Here is a 21,654-nt window from a genome sequence, read left to right on the forward strand (position 1 = left end):
GCAAACTTATATTAATAGATTCCGTTTCCTTAGTTTGTTGCTTAAAAATTTAAACAATCATTGTGTTACCTAATTATGTGATTGTATAATATTAAATGTTACTTAAACAAAAGAAAATGTTAACACTTAAAAGTAATATCTAAGAGAATATTGATTCGAAAGAAGATGCAATACAATCATGTTTTGTCTCTTACTTGAAGCTATAAAGTATACAATTTGTGTTCAGCAGAATCACATTATGTCATTCATTTAAATTTTAAATAGAATTGATCTCTTGTCAAATTTAAAGGTTAGAACATTATCTATGGCATTTTATAGGCTTTTATTCATACTTAAATTGTAAAATAAATTATGATTAACTTACTTTACATAGTAATGCACCTAACTACTACTAACTGCATAAATAACTGCTAGGTATTATATTAATATTTTAATTATATAAAATATAATGTTAATTCTATTTTTACTCAAATTGATTTTTATTGATGTTGCTAATGCTTCAACTATTATTTCAGAAATTTCAAAAGATGTTGAAGAGGATAATATCTCATTGTAAGTATACAATTGTTTTAAAAATTCTATTGTCCACAGGCACATATAATTCAATATTATACACAGTAATGACATAATGTAATAAACTATATTTTTTTTATAATATTGTATAATAATAGACTATGGTACTATTGTATGAAAAATTAACTAATCCCTACAAAGTTGAGTTTTCAAAAAATAAATAATTACGCTTATGTATTATAGAATAACTATTTCATTATATATACTATGTAAATGATATAATAAATTAATAAATTTTCATTTTGTAGATTAAAAAAGATTGAAAAAAAAATGAAGAAAAAAAAGGTGACTTAATTAATAAGAACAAATATTCTTAAATCTAATATTCATTCATATAATTATTATTTATATTTTACTTAAGCTATCAACAAGAAATACAATTTCTTTTACTTATCTTGAAGATTATACAGGAAAATGGAATGTACAAGGTCTATTCAAAAAGTACCAGGATTTTATTTTTATTAATTACAAAAATTAAGTTACATATTATTTAAAGATATCGCCTTCAAAATACTCTCCTCCAGACGATATGCAGTGGTTCCAGCGATCTTGCCATTTTTCAAAAGTCCTAAGTAACTGTTCTAAAGTTGTAGCTTTGAGTTCTGTTGCAAATCGTTAAACAATTTTCCTTTTGACAAAGCAGCGATTGAAACAAACTGGTTTAGCCACGATTAACTGAGATAAGATAGCGACTTCAGGTTTTGTTCAAAATATTTTCTAATACGTTAGGAATACATCTATTTATAATCTAAAACGTCATCATGCATAGATTAGCTGCAATAACATTTATCATGGTAATTTTTGAACAGACCTCGTATGTGTATTATATTGAATTTTTATAATAATTTACATATAAATGTATTTTAGGCATTGTTTCTACTTTCCAACTATATTTTAAATTATAATTATAGACATCAACTCAGTTAACCACCAAATTACATAACAAGAAGGCGAAGAAGCTTGGTACGATTTGTGATGACAATGACAAGTATTTGAATAAAGTCAAAACAGAGGATACTGAGTTAAACAAAAGTCTGTTGTTTTTATTGTTATAATGTTATTATATGATTAATAAATTATCTAATAGGTTTATAATGTGTCAATGTTTAGATGAATTGATAAGTTGTATTCCTATTTTTAATGCTTCAGAAGATGAAAAAGAACTGCCATTGTAAGTATTTTTTAATGTTAATATGAAATAAATATTATCTTCATAACTTATTGAATGATCTATAGGTAATTTACAAATAATGATAAATATCTTAATATTATTTTAACTCTGAGCGATGAATGTATTCATTTTATAATGATGTGTTTTTTTTTGTGTCTATCAACTCTTATTAAAACAGTAAAAATGTTTAGATTTTCTTCAACAGCATCTTTTCTGATAGGAAAGTGAATGTAGTTGGTACTTAGGGGATCAAAACTAAAAAAATCCCAGTAGTTTTTAAAAGTGCCGGGAAAATCAAAAAGGAAATTAAGGAAAAACGGGAATTTTTTTATTTTCTGTAAATTTGTTGGGTTAAAAAGCATGAACATTTAATAAAAAGCTATAGTAGTTGAAAAATATTAAAATACAGTTTTTTTTATAATCTTTTTAAGTTCAATTTTTGACAACATTTATCAAATTTAAAATTTATAATTGATTTTGTTGCTAAAAATTTATAAAATGTTCAACTTTTATAGTTAAGGATTAAAAACTTAAAACAAGGCTCAAAGTAAATAGGTTTATAATTTTCTTTTATTCTCAATAATATCATAAAATTTACTTAGGAATATCATAGTCTAATTTACTGACCGCCTTCACTCGGAAACGGTTTTCGTAAACAATGGTATTGTATTATTGAATTCAAATTTAACCTCATCCATTACAGTGACCCACTTGTAGCCTAATGTACAGCAGAGTGACAACCACTTGCCCGCCTTTTTTGTTATTATTATATTATTATAATATGATCATATTTTTTTTATTGTTTTGTGATTATTTTATAACTATTTTCCTCATGAGATAATTTAAAATTTATTTTAAACATATAAATATCTACCTCAGCTATACATTAAAAGTCCATGTAACATTAAAACTTGTTTTACCATTATTTATAACTTAATAGCGGATTTTTAGGTTCTTAAAAGTTAAAAGTATAAAATATGATTCTAATATACTTTAAAACAGCTTAAAATATTTTCTTAATAATCTTTAAGTTTTATAAATATACTGAAAATATGCTTTTTTTTAATTCGATTAATTCATATTTATTATTTACTTAATCATAATAATTGCACACATTTTCTCTGATAAATTATTTAAATTCAGTCACATATGAAACAATTATACAAATTATATAACCAAACAATTTCCAATTAATTAAACTATTTCTATCAATTTTAGATATAAATATATTTTTACTGCCATGAAATACTCTCAACTTGCACAAGTATGAATTTTATAAGAACAATAATATAATATACTCTAACTTGAAATATATGCCGAATATTTTGTAACTCAAAAATATGTTCTGATGTGTAAAATAATTTTCTTCTATGAGTTCTGTTATGAACTGATTGTTAAAGTAAGAGATGCATTAAGTCAATAAATATATGTAAAAACCTCAAAATCCTCTCTGTATTTATAACTAATAATTACTTGTTAATCGGGTTTATTATGTTCTTGAAGATGATTAATAAATAATTAAATAGTAAAAAGAAAATTTTCAAATAAATAATTTTTGTCATTTTCAATTAAATCATATTATTTTTACAGCATATACTAAAATCTAAAAATTGCTTCTGATGATCAGGTAGTTCATAATTATAAACGAATTGCAGTTCATGTAGCATTAAGTAGTAGTTCGTACATTTCACTAGAATATACCTACCATGTAAATAGGTGATTTTATGTATATAGATAATAAATCTATTATAAATCTATAATAATATATTATAATCTATAATAAATCTATAATAACTAGTTATAAAAATTAAATTTTTATTAACATATTTATTTTGAAATAAATATAATATAATAGTGAACAAAATTAGTCTTGTAGGGTATATAGAAATAATTATTCTATTTTATTAAGGGATTGTGGTTTTGTTCTAAGTCTAAAAAGAATTTACTACTAAAATCATTGAGAATAATGTAATATTATTAAACATATTCTTTTTTAGATATTAAGAATTATGTAATATCTACAATTTAAGAGGACGCCTCACCCGTATATGTTGTCTCCGTCGTACAAGTGTGTAACATAGCAAATTGTACGCTCAGCAAAACACGTGTAGCTCCGTTAGTTTAAAAATTAGAGTGAATTGACCTCTTATAAAATTTGAAGCTAAGATTATTATATTTTAATTTTAAAGCGAATTATGACTTATGAGTGTTTTAAAATTGTAAATTGTTTGTTCATCTTAAAATACTTAAAACTCGCTTTAAAATCAAAATATAATAAAAAGCCCATGAGATTGACTAGATAATAATCTTACCTTTATATTTTACAAGAGATCAATTCACTCTAAATTTTCAAACTAATGTAGCTACACGTGCTTTGCTTAGCGTACAATTTGCTATGTTACGCACTTGTAAGACGGAGACAACATATGCGGGTGAGGCGTCCTCTTAAAAATATTTGTCTTATATAATATATATACTTAATATTATATTAATTTTTACAAATAATACACAACTATTACAAATTAAAATATAATGAGTCAATGAATAAAAACAATTGGTAATAGGAAAATTTAAATTATAAATATATATATTACTTGGCCATTGGGAGGCAACTAGCACTAGATCTTTTTAATTTACGATAAAATATATGGTACCTTGTTGAGAGAAAACTTTTATGTACTTTGGAGGACATTTGTATAATTATCAACATTATTGACTTAGGGCCGTTCTTACAATGTCCGGTAAAGTGTCGGTTAACACTAACCGACATAACAGATTTTATTACTGGCAGAAGTCGACAGTTAAGTGTCAGTTAACTTTAACTGTACATTGTAAAAACAGCCCTTAAGGAGGCAACTAGAATGCAACTGTATTTTAATGTTATTTTCATTGTAGTCTTAAAAAAAAGAAGAAGAAAAAAAAAGAAGACAAAAAAATGGTTTGTTTTGACATTAAAATAAAAAAAAAAAATTAACTTACCTATAAGCTTGTTATGTTGTCTTTAGGTACAAAATGATGAAAATATGAATAACGATATAGTTACATTGAAAGTAGAGAAGTTTTATAATGGTACCTGTGATGACAATGACAAGCATTTGTGTGAAGATAAATCAATAAATTCTTATTTAAACAAAGGTCTGTTTTTTTGTTGCGATGATGTTTATGATCTATACAATATTATACTATTATTTAATTATTTAATTATGTTTTAATATAATTATTTATATTTTTAGTTGAATTAACAAGAAGCATTCCTATTGCTAATGATTCAGAAGGTGACTTGTTGTAAGTATCTATCAATGAAAGATTAAATTTATTTATACAATCATATTTTTATTTCTTGTACATTTAATGATAAGTTACATAATTAATTTTGTGCCTTATTTACATTAAACATTATTTATTGGTGTGCCTTCTCTGATTTTAATCTTGTGGCTGCTCTTGAGCACGTTTAAATTAATTCTTAACAAATTTATAAACATATAATGTATGTATTTGGTTCCTATTTATTAAAATATTTTTCATACGTGGTATTGTATTTTATTGTTATGCACATTGTAGATTTCAAAAAAAGAAGAAGAAAAAGAAAAAAGATAAAAAAATGGTTTGTTTTGATATTAAAATAAAACTAATTAGATACCTATTAACTAATAGACTGTTATGTTGTCTTTAGGTAAAAAATTATGAAAATATGAATAACCATATAGTTACATTGAAGGTAGATAAGTTTCATAATGAGACCTGCAATGACAATGATAAGCATTTGTATAAAGACGAAACAATGGACTCTAATTTCAACAAAGGTCTGTTTTTTTTGTTGCAATCATTATTACTGTAGACTGTAGTTCAATTTGATTTCGTAATAGGTAGATAATAATAATAAACGATATTCAGTTAGAATTATGCTTTTATCCTCTACATTTATTTTATCATTTTATCTATAGATGATAGTAGAATAATAACAGTTAAAAGTTCTACAGTTTTTGGTTTAACATTTTTTTTGAATTTTTTGAACGTATTGATTTTACAATGAATTATGTGTGTTTGTGTATGCAATTTTTAATCACTTTTTATGGATCAATAAATGATTCAATTTTCAACTTGTAGAAAAATGAATTTAATTGGTACTATTTCGGGTCAAAAGTAAAAATATTCGTAATACCTAGTGTTTAAAATCATCCAGGAAAAAAAATATTACTAAAACCAGAATTTTTTTAATAACCCACTTTTCATTGGCGTGATTAAAAAACAAATAACTGTAAATATTTAAATTTCCGTTTTCTATACATGATAATTTTTAAAATATTTTGACATTTTTGAGATATTTATTAGCATGAGATATTTTCCAATTTATTTTCAATACATAAGTTCTTACTCAGTCATAACTCATGTCTTGAAAAACAAAAAAAAAAATAATGTTCCTCAGAAGTTGTTTATATGCTATTGATTAATAAAAAAAAAAAGACAAGTACATACCGCTCCGGTTAGTATGGTGTCGTATGTGTGGGTCACTTTTATGGGCGTGTTCAATTTGAATTTAATGATATAAAATCATTGTATACAAAAAACGATATTAAGCGTAAACAGTTTTCAGCCCAAACTACTATAAATGTATTTTATGATATTATTATAACTATAAAATTAATTTATACTAATAGTATTGAATTATTTTTTCCAAATACATTTCATTAGATATATTATGTACTTTAAATTACAACAAATTAACTAAAATCGTTATTCTTTGTTTAAATATCGATAGAATATTTTTATGTTTATAGCTCAAAAAGTATCAATATATTTTGAAAATATTATCACATATGGAAAGTACTAGTACAATCTTTGGTGAAAATGTCCAAGTCTCACGATTATTCATTTTTAAATTACAACAAATTATCAATAATCGATTGATTGGAATTCATATTTTGTTTATCGTTAAAATGTATAATTTAAACGCTCATAAGATAAATAATGTAATTTTTGGTATATCAAACAAGATGCTGAAGTAGAAAATTGGAGCATTTACACTGCATCAAAAATAAGACAGACAAATAGACAAAAAACAAACACACATATTGTTAAATCAATACATTCATAAATGTATTATGTTGTGTTGAAATGTTTCATTGTTTTTATTTAAACAGATTCTGATATGGTTAACACTATTTATAATTCAAAAATTTCAAAAGTCCACGACGCGGAGTACCCTGAATTGTGAGTATGAAAATTGAGTAAAATTAGTAAATCATTTTTGACTAAAATTCTCATTTGTGTATACTTGTATAATGAATATATCTACTTATCTAATTATATATTTTACATAATTGTATTGCAGTATTAAAAATTAATTGGTCTATTCTTTTGTAGAGTTAAAAAGTTATTCAAAAATAAAAAAAAGGAACAGAAAAATGCTATTAAGGTTTGTATTAGTTTTTTAATATTTTATTATTATTTTTTACACATTAGAATAATTAGGAACCTGCTATCTCTACTAATATGTCATCAAAACTACCTTACAACCGACAAAAATTAAGGTACTTCTAATGATTTTGGTTGTAATAATTTTTGATTTGATAAAGAAGTTCATTTTGCAGGTTTCGGAGCATATATTCAATATTTTTAAATTTTTAATATATTTAATATAAAATAAGGTGGGTAAGTGGATGTTGCTCTACTGTACAGTAGGTTATAAGTGGTTCACTGTATAATGGATTTTATTAAATTTGAATTCAACAATATAATAACATTAATGAATCTGAGCAGTGATGGTTTGTCAGTGTGGATATTTTATATTATATTTATGTGTTATTACTTATTAGTAGTTATTACTTATTATTAATACAGTAGCCGGTAAGTTGAATTAATATTATAAAATTACAATAAAATAACTGAAATCGTTATTCTTGGTATTCTCTAGTACCTACTTATATTATTCATAGAAAAAAAAACTAAAAAAATTGGAAACTGTTAATGTCCGTATACAGTTCAAAATACATCAAAATATTTTGAAATTGTATCGTGTATAGTAAATGCCAGTATAAACAACCAGTGAAAAATGCATGTATATACGGTCATTTGTTTTAGAGTTACACCTAAAACCAAAACCGGATTTTGTTGAAAACCGATTTTGCGTAAAAATTCCCGTTTTCCCTTAATTTGTTTTTCCTTAATTTTCTTTTCTTTTTCCTTTCGCTTTCGAAAACTATTAGGAATTTTTACTTTTGACTCCCGTAAGTACTTACTAGATTTGCTTTCTTATCAGAAAAAATACTGTTGAAGATAATCTAATAAATTTTACTGACCTAAAATGTGATGACAGACACAAAAAAAACCTATTGTAAAATCAATGCATTCATCACTTAGAATCTAAAATTTAAAATATTTATCCCTAAGAGTTTTCTAAAATTGAAAAAGTGCTCCGATCGATGTAAAGTATTTGTTATTTTGTCAATAGTAATTAGTACCAAGGTACAATTAAACCCATTAATACTTATACATTTATCTATTATTATTATTATTCGTACTAACTACTCCCAAAACTTAAAAATAGATGGCTTTATTTTAAACTACTACATTAATGTATGTATACATATCTTTATTGATTCTGATCAAATTTAATATGGTTATTAACACTTGTCATCCTTTTAGAATAGTGAAAATTTTCAACTTTATGTTTTGTGGTAGGAAATTTGAATCTTTTGGAACTTTCTGTGGAATATTTAAATTCAAATTTTCTATACTTTGTGCTGTTTATAGATATTTGGAATTCTATATGATAAATTTACTGCTTATTAATTAAACAACATGTTAATGTGGTAAACAGTTCTTTTTCTATTTATTCTTACAACTAAAAATATACCAAAATGATCACAATTTCTTTTTTATAGCGTTTAAGGTTCACAATTTTAAAAATTTGTAAATTACTTTGTAGTTAAAAATTCATAACTTTTAAGAAGTTTTTCCTAACTTTACCTTGTATTGCGTGTATGTAATTTAAAAATATCTAATATATTTTTTTGATTTATTTTCTGATAGGTGGTAACTCGTAACGAAGTAATGTCACCGAAAAAATTGAATAAACGTAAACGACAAACTACTGATAAAGAATATTTGAAAAACGATTCCCCTCAATCAGTGGACATGAACGTGGAAACATATTATGATAGTAATAATTATATTGGTGAAGATTGTGGAAAGAAATTAGAACTTTTTGATTCTCCGGACGATCATACGTCGGAATATCAGAATATGACCGACATAATTATGCATGAAAAATCTCTTCTCCAGTGCGATGTTTGCATTAAATCGTTTATCAGAGAATATGATTTATATGTACATAAAAGAACGCACACTTATAAGAAATTTTACGTTTGCAACGTTTGTGGCCGACCATTGTCGAATGCAGGAAATTTGACACGACATAAAAGAATACACACTGGGGAGAAACCATATGCTTGCAACGTTTGTGGCCAATCATTTTCGCAAAAAGAAAATTTGACACGACATAAAAGAACGCACACTGGAGAGAGACCATATGCTTGCAACGTTTGTGACCAATCATTTTCGCAAGAAGGAATTTTGGTTACACATGAAAGAACCCACACTGGTAAGAAACTGTATGCGTGCAATGTTTGTGAAAATTCATTTTCGAGGAAAGAACATCTGGTTAGACATATTATAAGCACGCACAACGGTGAGAAACCATATGTGTGCAACATTTGTGGAAATTTATTTTCGAGGAAAGAACATCTTGTTATACATGAAAGAACGCACACTGGGTATAAACCATATGCTTGCAACGTTTGTGACCAATCATTTCCGCAAAAAGGAAGTTTGGTTACACATAAAAGAACGCACACCGGTGAGAAACCATATTCTTGCAACGTTTGTGGCCGATCATTTTCGCAGCATGGAAATTTGGTTATACATTTTAGATCGCACACAGACAAAAAAAAATTCGAGTACGATCAGTGTGAAAAAAGTTTATAAAAAATTCTAATCTTAAATCTCATACTGAGAGATTACATATAAAATGTTTTTAAATTCGTTACTATTAATACCGTTATGACCCAAAGCTCATGAACAATAAACATAAAATGATAATTTTGTTACGGCATTATAGAAATCTTACCGAAAAGCTACGGATATTTTCTAATTCGTTATCAAAACCTTCTAATATTGTCTGCAGTTTACGTTATCAATGAAAATAATATCATATCCAGAAGGTTTTTGTACCTATAAGTAGATAGCAAGTATTAGCAACTCTACTAAAATTAATAAATTGTATAATGTATACATATTAATTATAACTGTAGATTGAAAGATTGTACCTTTTTTCCGAAATACTAATCATAATAAATGAAAATAAAATTCAGTTTTATAGTTTAGATTTTATTGTGTAGATACATTATAGTCTTGTATAATGTATATGACTATATAGGACAGTTGTATAATAATATTAAGATATTGTGTGTATGTAAAAAATAGCTTGTATAAATGTTGACGTTTTATTCGTTTAAAACTCTGTTTTATTTATCAATATTAAATAAGAATAAAACTTTTTATTCCTGTCCAAATCTGAAATTTAGAAGTCTATAAGAAAATCAAGTGTAAAATATAAATAATTAGTTTTGTATTATTTTTGTGTTTAAAATGTTTTTTGTGTCAATAAAAAAGTACACTTTACAGTAGAAAGAATCCTTCAATATTCAACTTCGGCACCTTTTCTGGTAGGAAAGGTAATCTAGTTGATACTATGCAAACTGGGAGGTCAGAAGTAAAAAATACCTAATAGTTCAAAAGTGTCAGCTAAAACAAAAGAAAAATAGTAAAAATGAGGAACAACATCAAATTTTAGTCAAACTTAGTTTGACGAATAATTTTATTTTTTGTGTACCTAATTCAAAATCGAGCAACTTCTAGATACTTTTAATTTTTAACAAATGTTTATACTGCCTCATTCGAAAAATTCACGAAAACTTTCTTATTGTTTTTGTTGTTTAAAATTTATAAAATGTTCAATTTTTAAAAGTAAGACTAGGCAATTTAATACGTATAGGATTTGCATTAGTAGGTAGTTGATACACAATACAGTCAATACACATTATATTAGGTATCTACATACTTTATTATTTGATATGTTAATTTTTTTAACTTTTAAAAGCTTTGTTTTAAAATAGATAAATGTATATTGTACATTTGTACTATTGTAGAAGTATAGAGTAGTGTTTAATGTTAAGTATTTATTAATATTACCGTGGTTCACTGTTAAATTAAAATCACCAGTGTTGTAAAGTATTTGAGTAATAGTATTCAAATGCCTTTTACCGTATTGAATATTTTTTTAAATACTTTTTATTTTGAAGTACTTACTTGAATTTCATTTTAAATACTTTTTTTATTATTGAATACTTACTTTTTTTTTATTCTATTAATTTTTAATTTGTTTCTATTTATAATCCTTGTTAAATAAAAATTCACTCTTGTGGTGCAACTATCACTAAAAAAGAACTAACATGATGAGCATTTAAATTATTAAACGAATCATGTTTTAAAATGCAATAAATACATATTTGATTACTTATAACAAATTATATCAGAACTAAATAGATTTAGATTATGAGCGGAGCAAATAATATTTACATATATTATTTTGTTACAATATGATTTCACAATATTTATCATATTCAATAAAAATAAAAAGGTGGGCAGCCAAAAAGATTTGATTTTTATTTCCTCCAAATCTATATCTACCTACCTGTCTAAATTATAGTTTGAGAACCATTTAGAGTTACCCAGGGGCCACCATGAGGAGGTGGTTCTCATTGGCCCCCAAAAAATTGTTTGACTTATTTTTCAGATTTAAGTATAAAAATTTTAATATGAAGTTTAAGTTAATTATAATTTAATATGTGTTACCTTATATGTATAATGTATATACATAGGTAGTAAAACAAATATTTCTGACAATTCTATAAATTGTTATTTATTATTTCGAATAATTGTGGCATACCTTTTTTAAAAATGTCATTTTTGAAATTGTTTTATTTTTGTATTCGTCTATGGCGTTTGTTGCACACATCAATCGTTTTTTATATTACATCTTACAGGTTTTTACATACCTAAGTCGCAACTGTTGATTTGAATGTATACGTTGTTTTAAAAATTCGAAATTAAAATTTTTAAAAATATATTTATATGCGTATGGGATTTATAGAATTGTTCATTAAAATGTGCGTGAAAAGATTCACAATTATTTGTTGTTTTGGATATACCTACTTGCTCTAAAATTTGACCATATTGTTGGTGGAAACACACTATTTTCAGAGATATAGATGTTAGTTAAAAATCAGCATATTGTAAATATGCTGACCCTTCTGGTATTATTGACATAAAATCTTCACATACACTATAGATATATCTACACGTGATATAGGTTTTGTCGATTTATATTAATTATTTATATTATGTAGGTATTTCTACGTTTAAAATCAATTATCTCTTTATGATATTATCTTCAATATTAAATCGTTTATCGACATAGGTGCATCGATGGTCGATAGCACTGCAGACTCCAGATACAAACGGGTTTCTCAAACTACATCTCAATAATATAGGTAGAAATAGATTTGGCGGAAATGAAAATCGAACCTTTTTGTTTTGGCGGAAACGATGACCGCCCAGTGGATGTCGTTCTGCTGTACAGTAGGTTACGAGTAGGTCATTATGTATAATGGATGGTATTAAATTTGAATTCAATGATATAATAATATTGTATATTTGTATATGAAAAACTATTCTGACGGTTTGTCAATGTGGATATCTTATATTATATTTATATTATTATTACTTATTACCATTAATTAAATATACAGTTACATATTATATACACCTATATATATTTGTATATTTAATCAATGTTGTTACTATTATTATTATTAATACGGTAGCCGGTAATTTGAATTAATATTCTAAAATTACAACAAATGACTAAAATCGTTATTCTTGGTTATTTAATACGTAATTTCCTCCAAATTTGCAGAACATAAAATAATATAAAAAATAATTGTGTTTTATATTTTTGAGATTTTTTGGTTACAGAATAGCCTACTTACGTGGAACCTTGTTGTAAGTTGACAATCCTTAGCTATAAAAGGTTAATATTTTATAAATTTTTAACTACAAAATCATCTATACATTTTAAATTTGATAAATGCTGTCAGCATTCAAACTATAAATGCCTATAATACAAAATTGTGCCTATGTATTTTTAATATTTTTTAACTGCTATTCAAGCAATATATCAGGAGCCTTGTATTGAATTTTAACGCTTTTTGGCTCAACAAATATTTTATTGATATTTATAGAAAAAAAAAAACTAAAAAAATTGAAATTTGGAATTGACCGTAAACAGCACAAAGCGATTTTAAGATATTTATAAACATTAAGAGAAATTTTCATGTATCTACAGTTATTCGATTTTCAATAACAACAAAATAAGATAATCGCTACCTACATGACAATTCGAGTGAAAATTGTTGTAAAAATATGAACTTCAAATTTGTAGTTAACGCTTATAAAAATGTAATTTGACTTTCTTGTAGACATTTTTTTTTGATAAAGGTTGATAAACTTATGAGGAATCTTGTATTATATTTTAAAATCTTAGATTTAAAAATAAACATTTTTATGAATTTTTAACTTAAAATAATTTGCACATTTTTGTGATTTTTACGTGGTTTCTCAATATTTGAACTTTAAATGCTTATAAAAATAAATTGTGACTGGATTCTTAATAATTTTCAAATGTTATTGTAACAATATATTATGAGCCTTGTATTAAATTTTCAAGCTTTTTTACCCAACAGATAAAATGTTATTGATATTTATAGAAAAATTCGCTCCGCGCAGAATCTAAAAATCAGTTTGTACTTTGTATGGAATGAGGTTCTAATATTTTAAAATTTAAATTATAGTTCGCAACATGCACACATTTGACAATTACAACTGTTTGGTGTGATTTACCTACTAATAATATCAAAATACACGAAAGTATAATATTATTAGGTAGGTATGTAAGTTTTACGTCGCCCCTGTATAGAGGGAGTGGTCGGAGATTCAGAAATGGTACTTTGGCTGATCACTAAATTATAAGTATATTACTATATTTTATATAATTATATACCTACACAATGACATTTTCAAATGCAATATTTTTGGCAAAAATTAATTCAACCTACTGACTACTGTTTTACTAATACCTAGTAATATAAATTACATTAATAGAAATTGATTATATAGTTACTAGGTATACATACTTAATAATATAGGCTGATAGACGGTTTTCGTTAAGACATTAATTTTTTTCGTAGGTATACAATGGTTTTATATCATTGAATTCGAATTTAACACATTCATTACAGTGACCCACTCGACATATACCTACTTACTTTACAGCAGAACTGTGCCCACTTGCCCACTTTTTTTCAATTAATTATTAAATATGATAAAACAAAAAAGAATTCATAAGATAATTTAATATAAGTAGGGTTTTAGATAGTTAATATTAAAGTAGGTAGGTATACCTACCTGGCTACCTACTTAAAGTATTTAAGTACCTAGTAAATATATTTATTATTTATAAATTATAATATATCTATTATAGCTACCTACTTAGTACTTATAATAAATTGATCACTCTATTTTATCATACAAATATCCAAAACCACCCATAGATGCAATCCTAACACAAATATTATTAGTGTCACTAACGCGTTTTGGTGGTTTTGGATATTAGTATGATAAAATATAGTTATCAATTATAAACAGCTACTAGCTATAATAGATATATTATAAATAACTAATATATTTACTACCTAAATACTTTAAGTAGGTACCTACTTTAATATTCGTCTATGAATTTCAATAAAAAATCTGTAAAATAGATAGAGTAGTATAATAGGTATCAATGAGATTTAAATGCACACCTTTCATAATAGTTTCATACCGAAAATTACGCCTAGAAGTAAATAGAAGTTATGTTATGCTAATGTTATTATGTTGTGTACAGTGTATACCTATAGGTAGATAAGTATACTTATAGGTACTATAGAGTATAGACACTATAGTGTACTGCACTAATACACTATGGTCTCGACTATATGGTTTACATTTACCTGAATATTAACATAATTTAATATTTGTCATTTGGATTTGAATAATAACATGTTATAAGTACTTATAGCCATACTCGTATAGACTTTAAAAGTTAAAACCATTATACATAATCAGTGCCGCATTAAGCCAAATTGCCGCCCCGGGGCAATATAAAATTTGCCGCCTCTATAATATATTTAAAAAAAATATCATATGATTTTCACCTCTCTTTATTCGCTATCATAAACACTGTGAGTTGATCTCGTGTTGTTACATCAGGAGTCAAGTCTACTATAAGTGAAAAATATTTAAATAATTTTTAGTTTTTTTTTCTATAAATATCTTGAAAATTTAATAGAAGGCTCCTAGGTTATTGTTTCAAAGGCAGATGAAAAAAATTAAAAATCTTTAGTCACAGTTTTTATTTATAAGCATTTAAAGTTCAAATTTTGACAAAATACGGAAAAATTAAGAAAATTAGCAAATTTTTTTGAGTTGAGAATTTAAAAGATTTTTCTTTTTAAATCTAAGATTTGAAAATGTAATATAAGATTACTCATAAGTTTGTCTAACTTTATCAAAAAAAAAAATGTTTACAAGAAACTTAAATTAAATTTTTATGAGCGTCTGAAATTTATATTTTTACAACATTTGATAATTTCTCGATTTCTCATGTAACAATTTTCTTATTTTATTGTAATTAAAAAACGAATGACTGTAGATACTTGGAAATTTCACTAAATGTTTATATTAGCATTTTCTATACACCATAAAATTTTAAAAATATTTTGACTCTTTTTGAGCTGTTTACAGACATTGTCAGTTTTCAATTTTTTAGTTTTTTTTTCTATAAATATCAATAAAATTTTATTTGTTGGGTAAAAAAGTGTGAATATTTAATATAAAGCTCCTGATATATAATAGCAGTTGAAAAATATTAAAAATACATAGGCAACATTTTGTTTATAAGCATTTAAAGTTCAAATTTTGACAACATTTATCAAATTTATAATTTATTAACTATTTTGTAGTTAAAAATATATAAAATGTTTAACTTTTATGGCTAAGGATTGAAAATTTAAAACAAGGCTCCACGTAAATAGGTTATATATAAATTACTTTATTCACAATAATATCATCAAATATACTTGGTAATATCATAGGCTGACTGACCGTTTTCGCTCAGAATCGTTTTTCTTATACAATGATATTATATCATTGAATTCAAATTTAACACCATCCATTACAGTGACCCACTTGTAACCTACTGTACAGTAGAGCGACTTCCACTTATCCACCTTTTTATCTTTTGCTGCTTTTTGGTAAGCTGCACCATTTAATTTAATTCGCTTACCAGACATGGTATAGTACTCAATAACATAAATTTAACAAACACAACACTGTTGTCTACCGAAATTGCATCGATACTGTGGTAGTGTGGTCGTCAACAGACGACAGTCGATGATAAGATTACTAAAATGATCCTCAAATACGTATTTTTGCGATTATTATTAGATCATACAGCCCGCATTGCCCGCAACTGCAAACAGGCGACAGCTCTTCGATGTGATTGAGTCACTCGCCGAAAATTAAAAGCTATAAATAACACAGACACACAACTGTGATCCATTTAGTTATTATTGAATCGTTGATAGATAAAATTATTATTGGTATTAATATTTTTAATATAATAATAATTATTTTAAAAATTTAATACGAAATTCGTAACGGAGAACGTATAATATTATAATATGATATATTTTCTAAAAATCTGCCGCCCCTCAAATCACCTTAAAATTGCCGCCCCGGGGCAATTGCCCCCCCTTGCCCCCCGTTAAATGCGGCTCTGTACATAATATTATGTTTACGCAAGTTTATGACGTGATAAAACATGTTAATAATAAATGTAAAATGGTAATTCAGAATTGGGACCTTCAGAAATGCTTATACCGATGCAAATTAACACCAACTAGGAAAAGTTTTTAAAAATAAAATCATATACGATATATTATATTATACTTATATTATAGATACTTATAATATTTATTGTAAGGATAAATATTATTTACGGTAATTGCGGGCTCTACAATATTAAGGTAAGTGACAGGTAACAGGTATAAATGTATAATACATTTTTGTACTATACTTACCTACCTATATTATATTTTTATTGCAAAAACGTTTTTCTCGCTATGCTCGACAAGTACAAACAAATATAAAAAATAAACATGTTATACAGCTAGTAATTACTAATTAGTACCTATAATCTATGTACATAATATTAACTAATTTATAGTTAACTTAAATAAAGTTCTAATTTGGTTTCCTTGAGTACCAACTACCAACCTGGGTACCAACAAATGCAAACACATGTGTCGTTTATATTACCGCCTATATCAAACTTTTAACGATGGAGGACTATTTAGTCTTTCTCATGATATTGTAGACCTTTATGGCTCTATAGATGTTATTATATTAAATGTGTTTTTATTTTACGAAGTGTTGAAAACGATTTTCCTGTAAATGATTGAGCAGTAGGTAGCTATATATATATAGTGCGTCAATACCTATACAGTGGTCAGTGGTAATTGTAGTTTTTGCAAAGGCTCTATTTTTTTTAGCTTTTTTTGAAATTATCCTGTTGGTATATAAATTAAAGGATGACAAGTAAGCATTTCAACCTGCAGTGGCGGATCCAGTGCTCAAATTTGCCCCCTGCAAAAAGACAAAACAATCATTTATACCAGTATAATACCAGTGCAGTTAATAGTACAATATTGTCAATTACTATATGTGTTATATATTGTGTACATACGACACGGACCAGGTTAAAGCTATTCCGGAACTAAAAGAACCAAAAACTAAAATTGATTTTGACTAACAGTAATATATGGAAATAATAATATACAACACTATGTAGGAGTAGGTATTGATTTTATGTTATAAAAGTTTAATAACATCACTTAAATTAATGGATACATTTCTATATACACATTACGATTTATCATATATATATAGTAGGTAAATTAAAAGATCATACTAATATGAAACCTGGTAGGTATAGGTTAGGTTAGGTACCTATACCTATATATATATTTAAATTAACACAATTTAGCAGACACAAATATTTATATTTTATATGACAAATTCTAAACTTGCACGTTTATGCTCATATGCAAAGTAGTCTAGCAATGATTAACTGTATTAAATTATATAAACTTTATTCTGAAAATAGTAAATTTACAAATTTACAGTAAACATTTGTACAGAAACTGAATTACGAAACTCTATGGAAATATCATATCTTCGACATCGGTTTACATCCACTATGGCATTACAGTGCAAAGCACAGGCTAAAATATACTACGCAACTATACGGTGTTTGGGGGTGGGGGTGAATTCCTCGTTTGCTCCCCCCCCCCTCTGGGTTCCGCTGATTCCGCACTCCGTTCTTGCCTCTTTACTATGCATATTGATTTATTTTGTTAGTATAATGTCATACCGTCATATAAAATATAAAATATGTAAAACGACGACTATGAAGAGTTCTCTTAAAACTATAAAAGCCGCTAAGCCAGGAAGAATAAATTATGAGTTTAAATAACTATTAAATAGTATAAACCACTATCGGCCTGGGATCTAAAGGGCCTAGAGTCAAATTCTTCAAAGGGCCTCTCAAAAATACTCGATTACAGTTTTTTTTTCAGCTTTTGTGTATCAAGAAAAGCTAAATAGTTAAATGCAAACAATTATTATAATAACTCTCTCATATAACACTGTCTTCGTTCGAGGTTCTTCAGATCTTCGCCGAGTGCTTTTAGGTAGTTTTTTGGATACTTGTTGTTTATCTCAACTACCGTCCAAAACCTTCATTATACCGACGGCTATCTAATTATTATTTTATTTATATTATTACCAATTCCAATTAGGTACATAACTAAATATTATAATTTAATAATATAATGATGAATAACAAATAATAATAATAATTAGGTACCTATATAAGTTCATAAATTTAATAAAAATAAAATAAAAATATTTCGAAAACAACACTCGATTTACAGATTTATATTATTTATATTATTATATTTCATATATATATTATTAAAATGAATTTAAAATGTGTGTCAAGACAAGTGCCCGATGTAAATACCGGAAACTGTAATTTATATTGATATGTATTAAACACTCTATTTGTATTATTAAAAATGTGGGCAAGTGGATGTCGCTCTGTTGTACAGTAGGTTACAAGTGGGTCACCGTAATGGATGGTGTTAAATATGAATTCAATGATATAATATCATTGTATAAGAAAAACAATTCTGAGCGAAAACGTTCAGTCAGCCTATGATATTACTAAGTATATTTGATGATATTATTGCAGTGAATAAAGTAATTTATATATAACATATTTACGTGGAACCTTGTTTTAAATTTTCAATCCTTAGCTATAAAAGTTGAACATTTTATACATTTTTAACTACAAAATCATTTATACATTTTAAATTTGATAGTTTTTTTTTTTTATAAAGTTAGACAAACTTAAGAATAAACTTGTATTACATTTTCAATTCTTAGATTTAAAAACAAACATTTTTATGAATTCTCAACTCGAAATAATTTGATAATTTTCGTGATTTTTCCGTATTTTGTCAAGATTTGAACTTTAAAGTTTAAATGCTTATAAAACACTGTAACAAAAGATTCTAAATATTTATCAAATGTCATTGTAACAATATAGTAAGAGCCTTGTATTAAATTTTCAAACATTTTTACTCACAAAACAAATAAAGTTTTATTGACATTCATAGAAAAAAAACTTTTAAAATTGGAAACTGAAAATGTCCCTAAACAGTTCAAAACAAATCAAAATATTTTGAAAATCTTGAAAATTTTATCGTGTATAAAAAATTCCCGTTTTTTCTTAATTTTTCTTTTGTTTTTCACAGCGCTTTTGAAAATTACTGGGAATTTTAAATTTTGACCTCCACAATAATGCACCAACAATATTCACTTTCCTATCGAACCAGATATACTGAAGTTGAAAATCGAAGTATTATTTTGACTATATACCTACTTATCGTGTACACAAACACAAAAAAAAAAAAAACACATCATTGTAAAACTGATGAACAAAATGATCACCCACCAACAATGAATAATTTTTAAACAGTACCAATACACTAATTTACTAAAACAATCAACATTAATTGAGATTTTTTATCATTTACGATTTACCATACCATTTTTAGTAAATGACGTCAATGGCCGGTGAAAGTTGAGTTTAAAATGTGTTTTGTTACAACATTTACTTATTAAATAATCTGATCATTTTGGTCAATGACGTCATTGACTAATTTTAATCTTTCATCGTACATTAATATATAGGTATACGTACACCTGTGTGGAAAACATTTTCTCATAGACATTACATATTAGTCACATTGAGACATGCGAAGTCAATAATTATGACTCAGAGACTACTCTGAGACACTATACCGTGACGCTTAATGCCCGGTTTTGCGAAGTTAGTGCATGAGATGTCGCAAAATAATCATCTATGTTTCATCACATTGTAACTTCCATGAGAAATCAATTTGAGATATCGCATAGACTTCGCATAAAGTGCACAAATTCCAGGGGAAAAAAAGCATAAAATTATATTCACTGTAACTTGTGCGCCGATTAATCCACAAAGATTCGAACCAGCTACCCCTATACAATTATAGACCTACGTCAAACCTATTGTGACACTATACCTATCAAGATGAATTGAGGATTTTAATATTGTGTATATAAAATACATAAACAGTCAGAAGGTATATAACAGTGATAGTAGGTAACTTTTTCGCATTATCGCAAACTTCACGTATCCCCCCCCCCCCATTTTGTGGTACCCACAGCTAAAACTAATAAGGATTGTACGATTGTACCTATATACAAGGTGATTCTTTTATCATGAAACACTCGTTATTAAAAGTATTAATGTTTTAGAAGATATTTTTTTACATAGTTTCAAGTTGTTAAAAAACAATGTTTTTATTACAAATTCATATTTTTAAATATTTTTTTAAATTTTTTACTTTTTTGAATGACAACATAGAGTTTTAAATTTATATTCCAAAGCAGAATATTTTTCTAAGTATTTTGATACATAAAAATTGTATTTAGGACGAATAGTTTATGAGTTATAAGTATTTAAAGTTTATACAAGCGGAGTAGTGGACAAACATTTTGCGGGGTAACCCCTTACCACTCCTCACCACCCACCAAAACTTTAAATACTTATAACTCATAAACTACTTGCCCTAAATTCGATTTTTATGAATCAAAATAATTAGAAAAATATTCCGCTTTGAAATATAAAATTAATTATCAATGTAGTCCTTCAAAAAAGTAAAAAGTAAAAATATTAAAAAATATAGATTTTTAATAAAAACGTTGTTTTTTTCAACAATTTGAAACTATGTAAAAAATTTTTTTTAAAAACATCAATACTATAATTTGGCCCGATATTATGTTTAAGAATAAATGAAAACAGACTAAAATGCATATTATACTATGATTAATTGCAAACATTTGATATTACACAATGTTTATACCTAAAATTAATGAATGTAGTCATGTAGAAATAATAATATTATGTAGGACGTAGGTATATGCAGCGTAAAAAAATAAAAACATTAAAAAAGATAATAAAATGATATAGTATATTAATATAATAATTTGTATGAGTGCGATAATATATTGATTAGTAT

The 21,654-nt window shown here is 25.9% G+C and overlaps 1 protein-coding gene across 7 annotated transcripts in view; it reads left to right on the forward strand.

The window, feature by feature from the left end:
* LOC132938525 (zinc finger protein OZF-like) overlaps positions 1 to 10,413 on the forward strand; it is a 32,154-nt gene extending 21,741 nt beyond the window's left edge. For 4 of the 7 annotated variants that reach the window (XM_061005410.1, XM_061005411.1, XM_061005408.1 and 1 more), the window contains 12 exons: positions 516 to 552; positions 822 to 858; positions 1,485 to 1,605; positions 1,684 to 1,744; positions 4,640 to 4,682; positions 4,750 to 4,879; positions 4,978 to 5,029; positions 5,306 to 5,348; positions 5,418 to 5,547; positions 6,886 to 6,955; positions 7,109 to 7,160; positions 8,777 to 10,413. In XM_061005410.1, coding sequence (XP_060861393.1) covers positions 516 to 552; positions 822 to 858; positions 1,485 to 1,605; positions 1,684 to 1,744; positions 4,640 to 4,682; positions 4,750 to 4,879; positions 4,978 to 5,029; positions 5,306 to 5,348; positions 5,418 to 5,547; positions 6,886 to 6,955; positions 7,109 to 7,160; positions 8,777 to 9,730 — 1,730 coding nt within the window. In that variant the 3' untranslated portion in view covers positions 9,731 to 10,413. Of the gene's footprint in view, positions 1 to 515; positions 553 to 821; positions 859 to 1,484; positions 1,606 to 1,660; positions 1,745 to 4,639; positions 4,683 to 4,749; positions 4,880 to 4,977; positions 5,030 to 5,305; positions 5,349 to 5,417; positions 5,548 to 6,885; positions 6,956 to 7,108; positions 7,161 to 8,776 lie in introns of all 7 variants that reach the window. The other 3 variants (XM_061005407.1, XM_061005409.1, XM_061005413.1) reach the window with 2 other exon arrangements.
* Positions 10,414 to 21,654: the final 11,241 nt, after the last annotated feature.

This window comes from Metopolophium dirhodum, chromosome 2 (genome assembly GCF_019925205.1).
Source record: "Metopolophium dirhodum isolate CAU chromosome 2, ASM1992520v1, whole genome shotgun sequence".
Classification (NCBI taxonomy): domain Eukaryota; kingdom Metazoa; phylum Arthropoda; class Insecta; order Hemiptera; family Aphididae; genus Metopolophium; species Metopolophium dirhodum.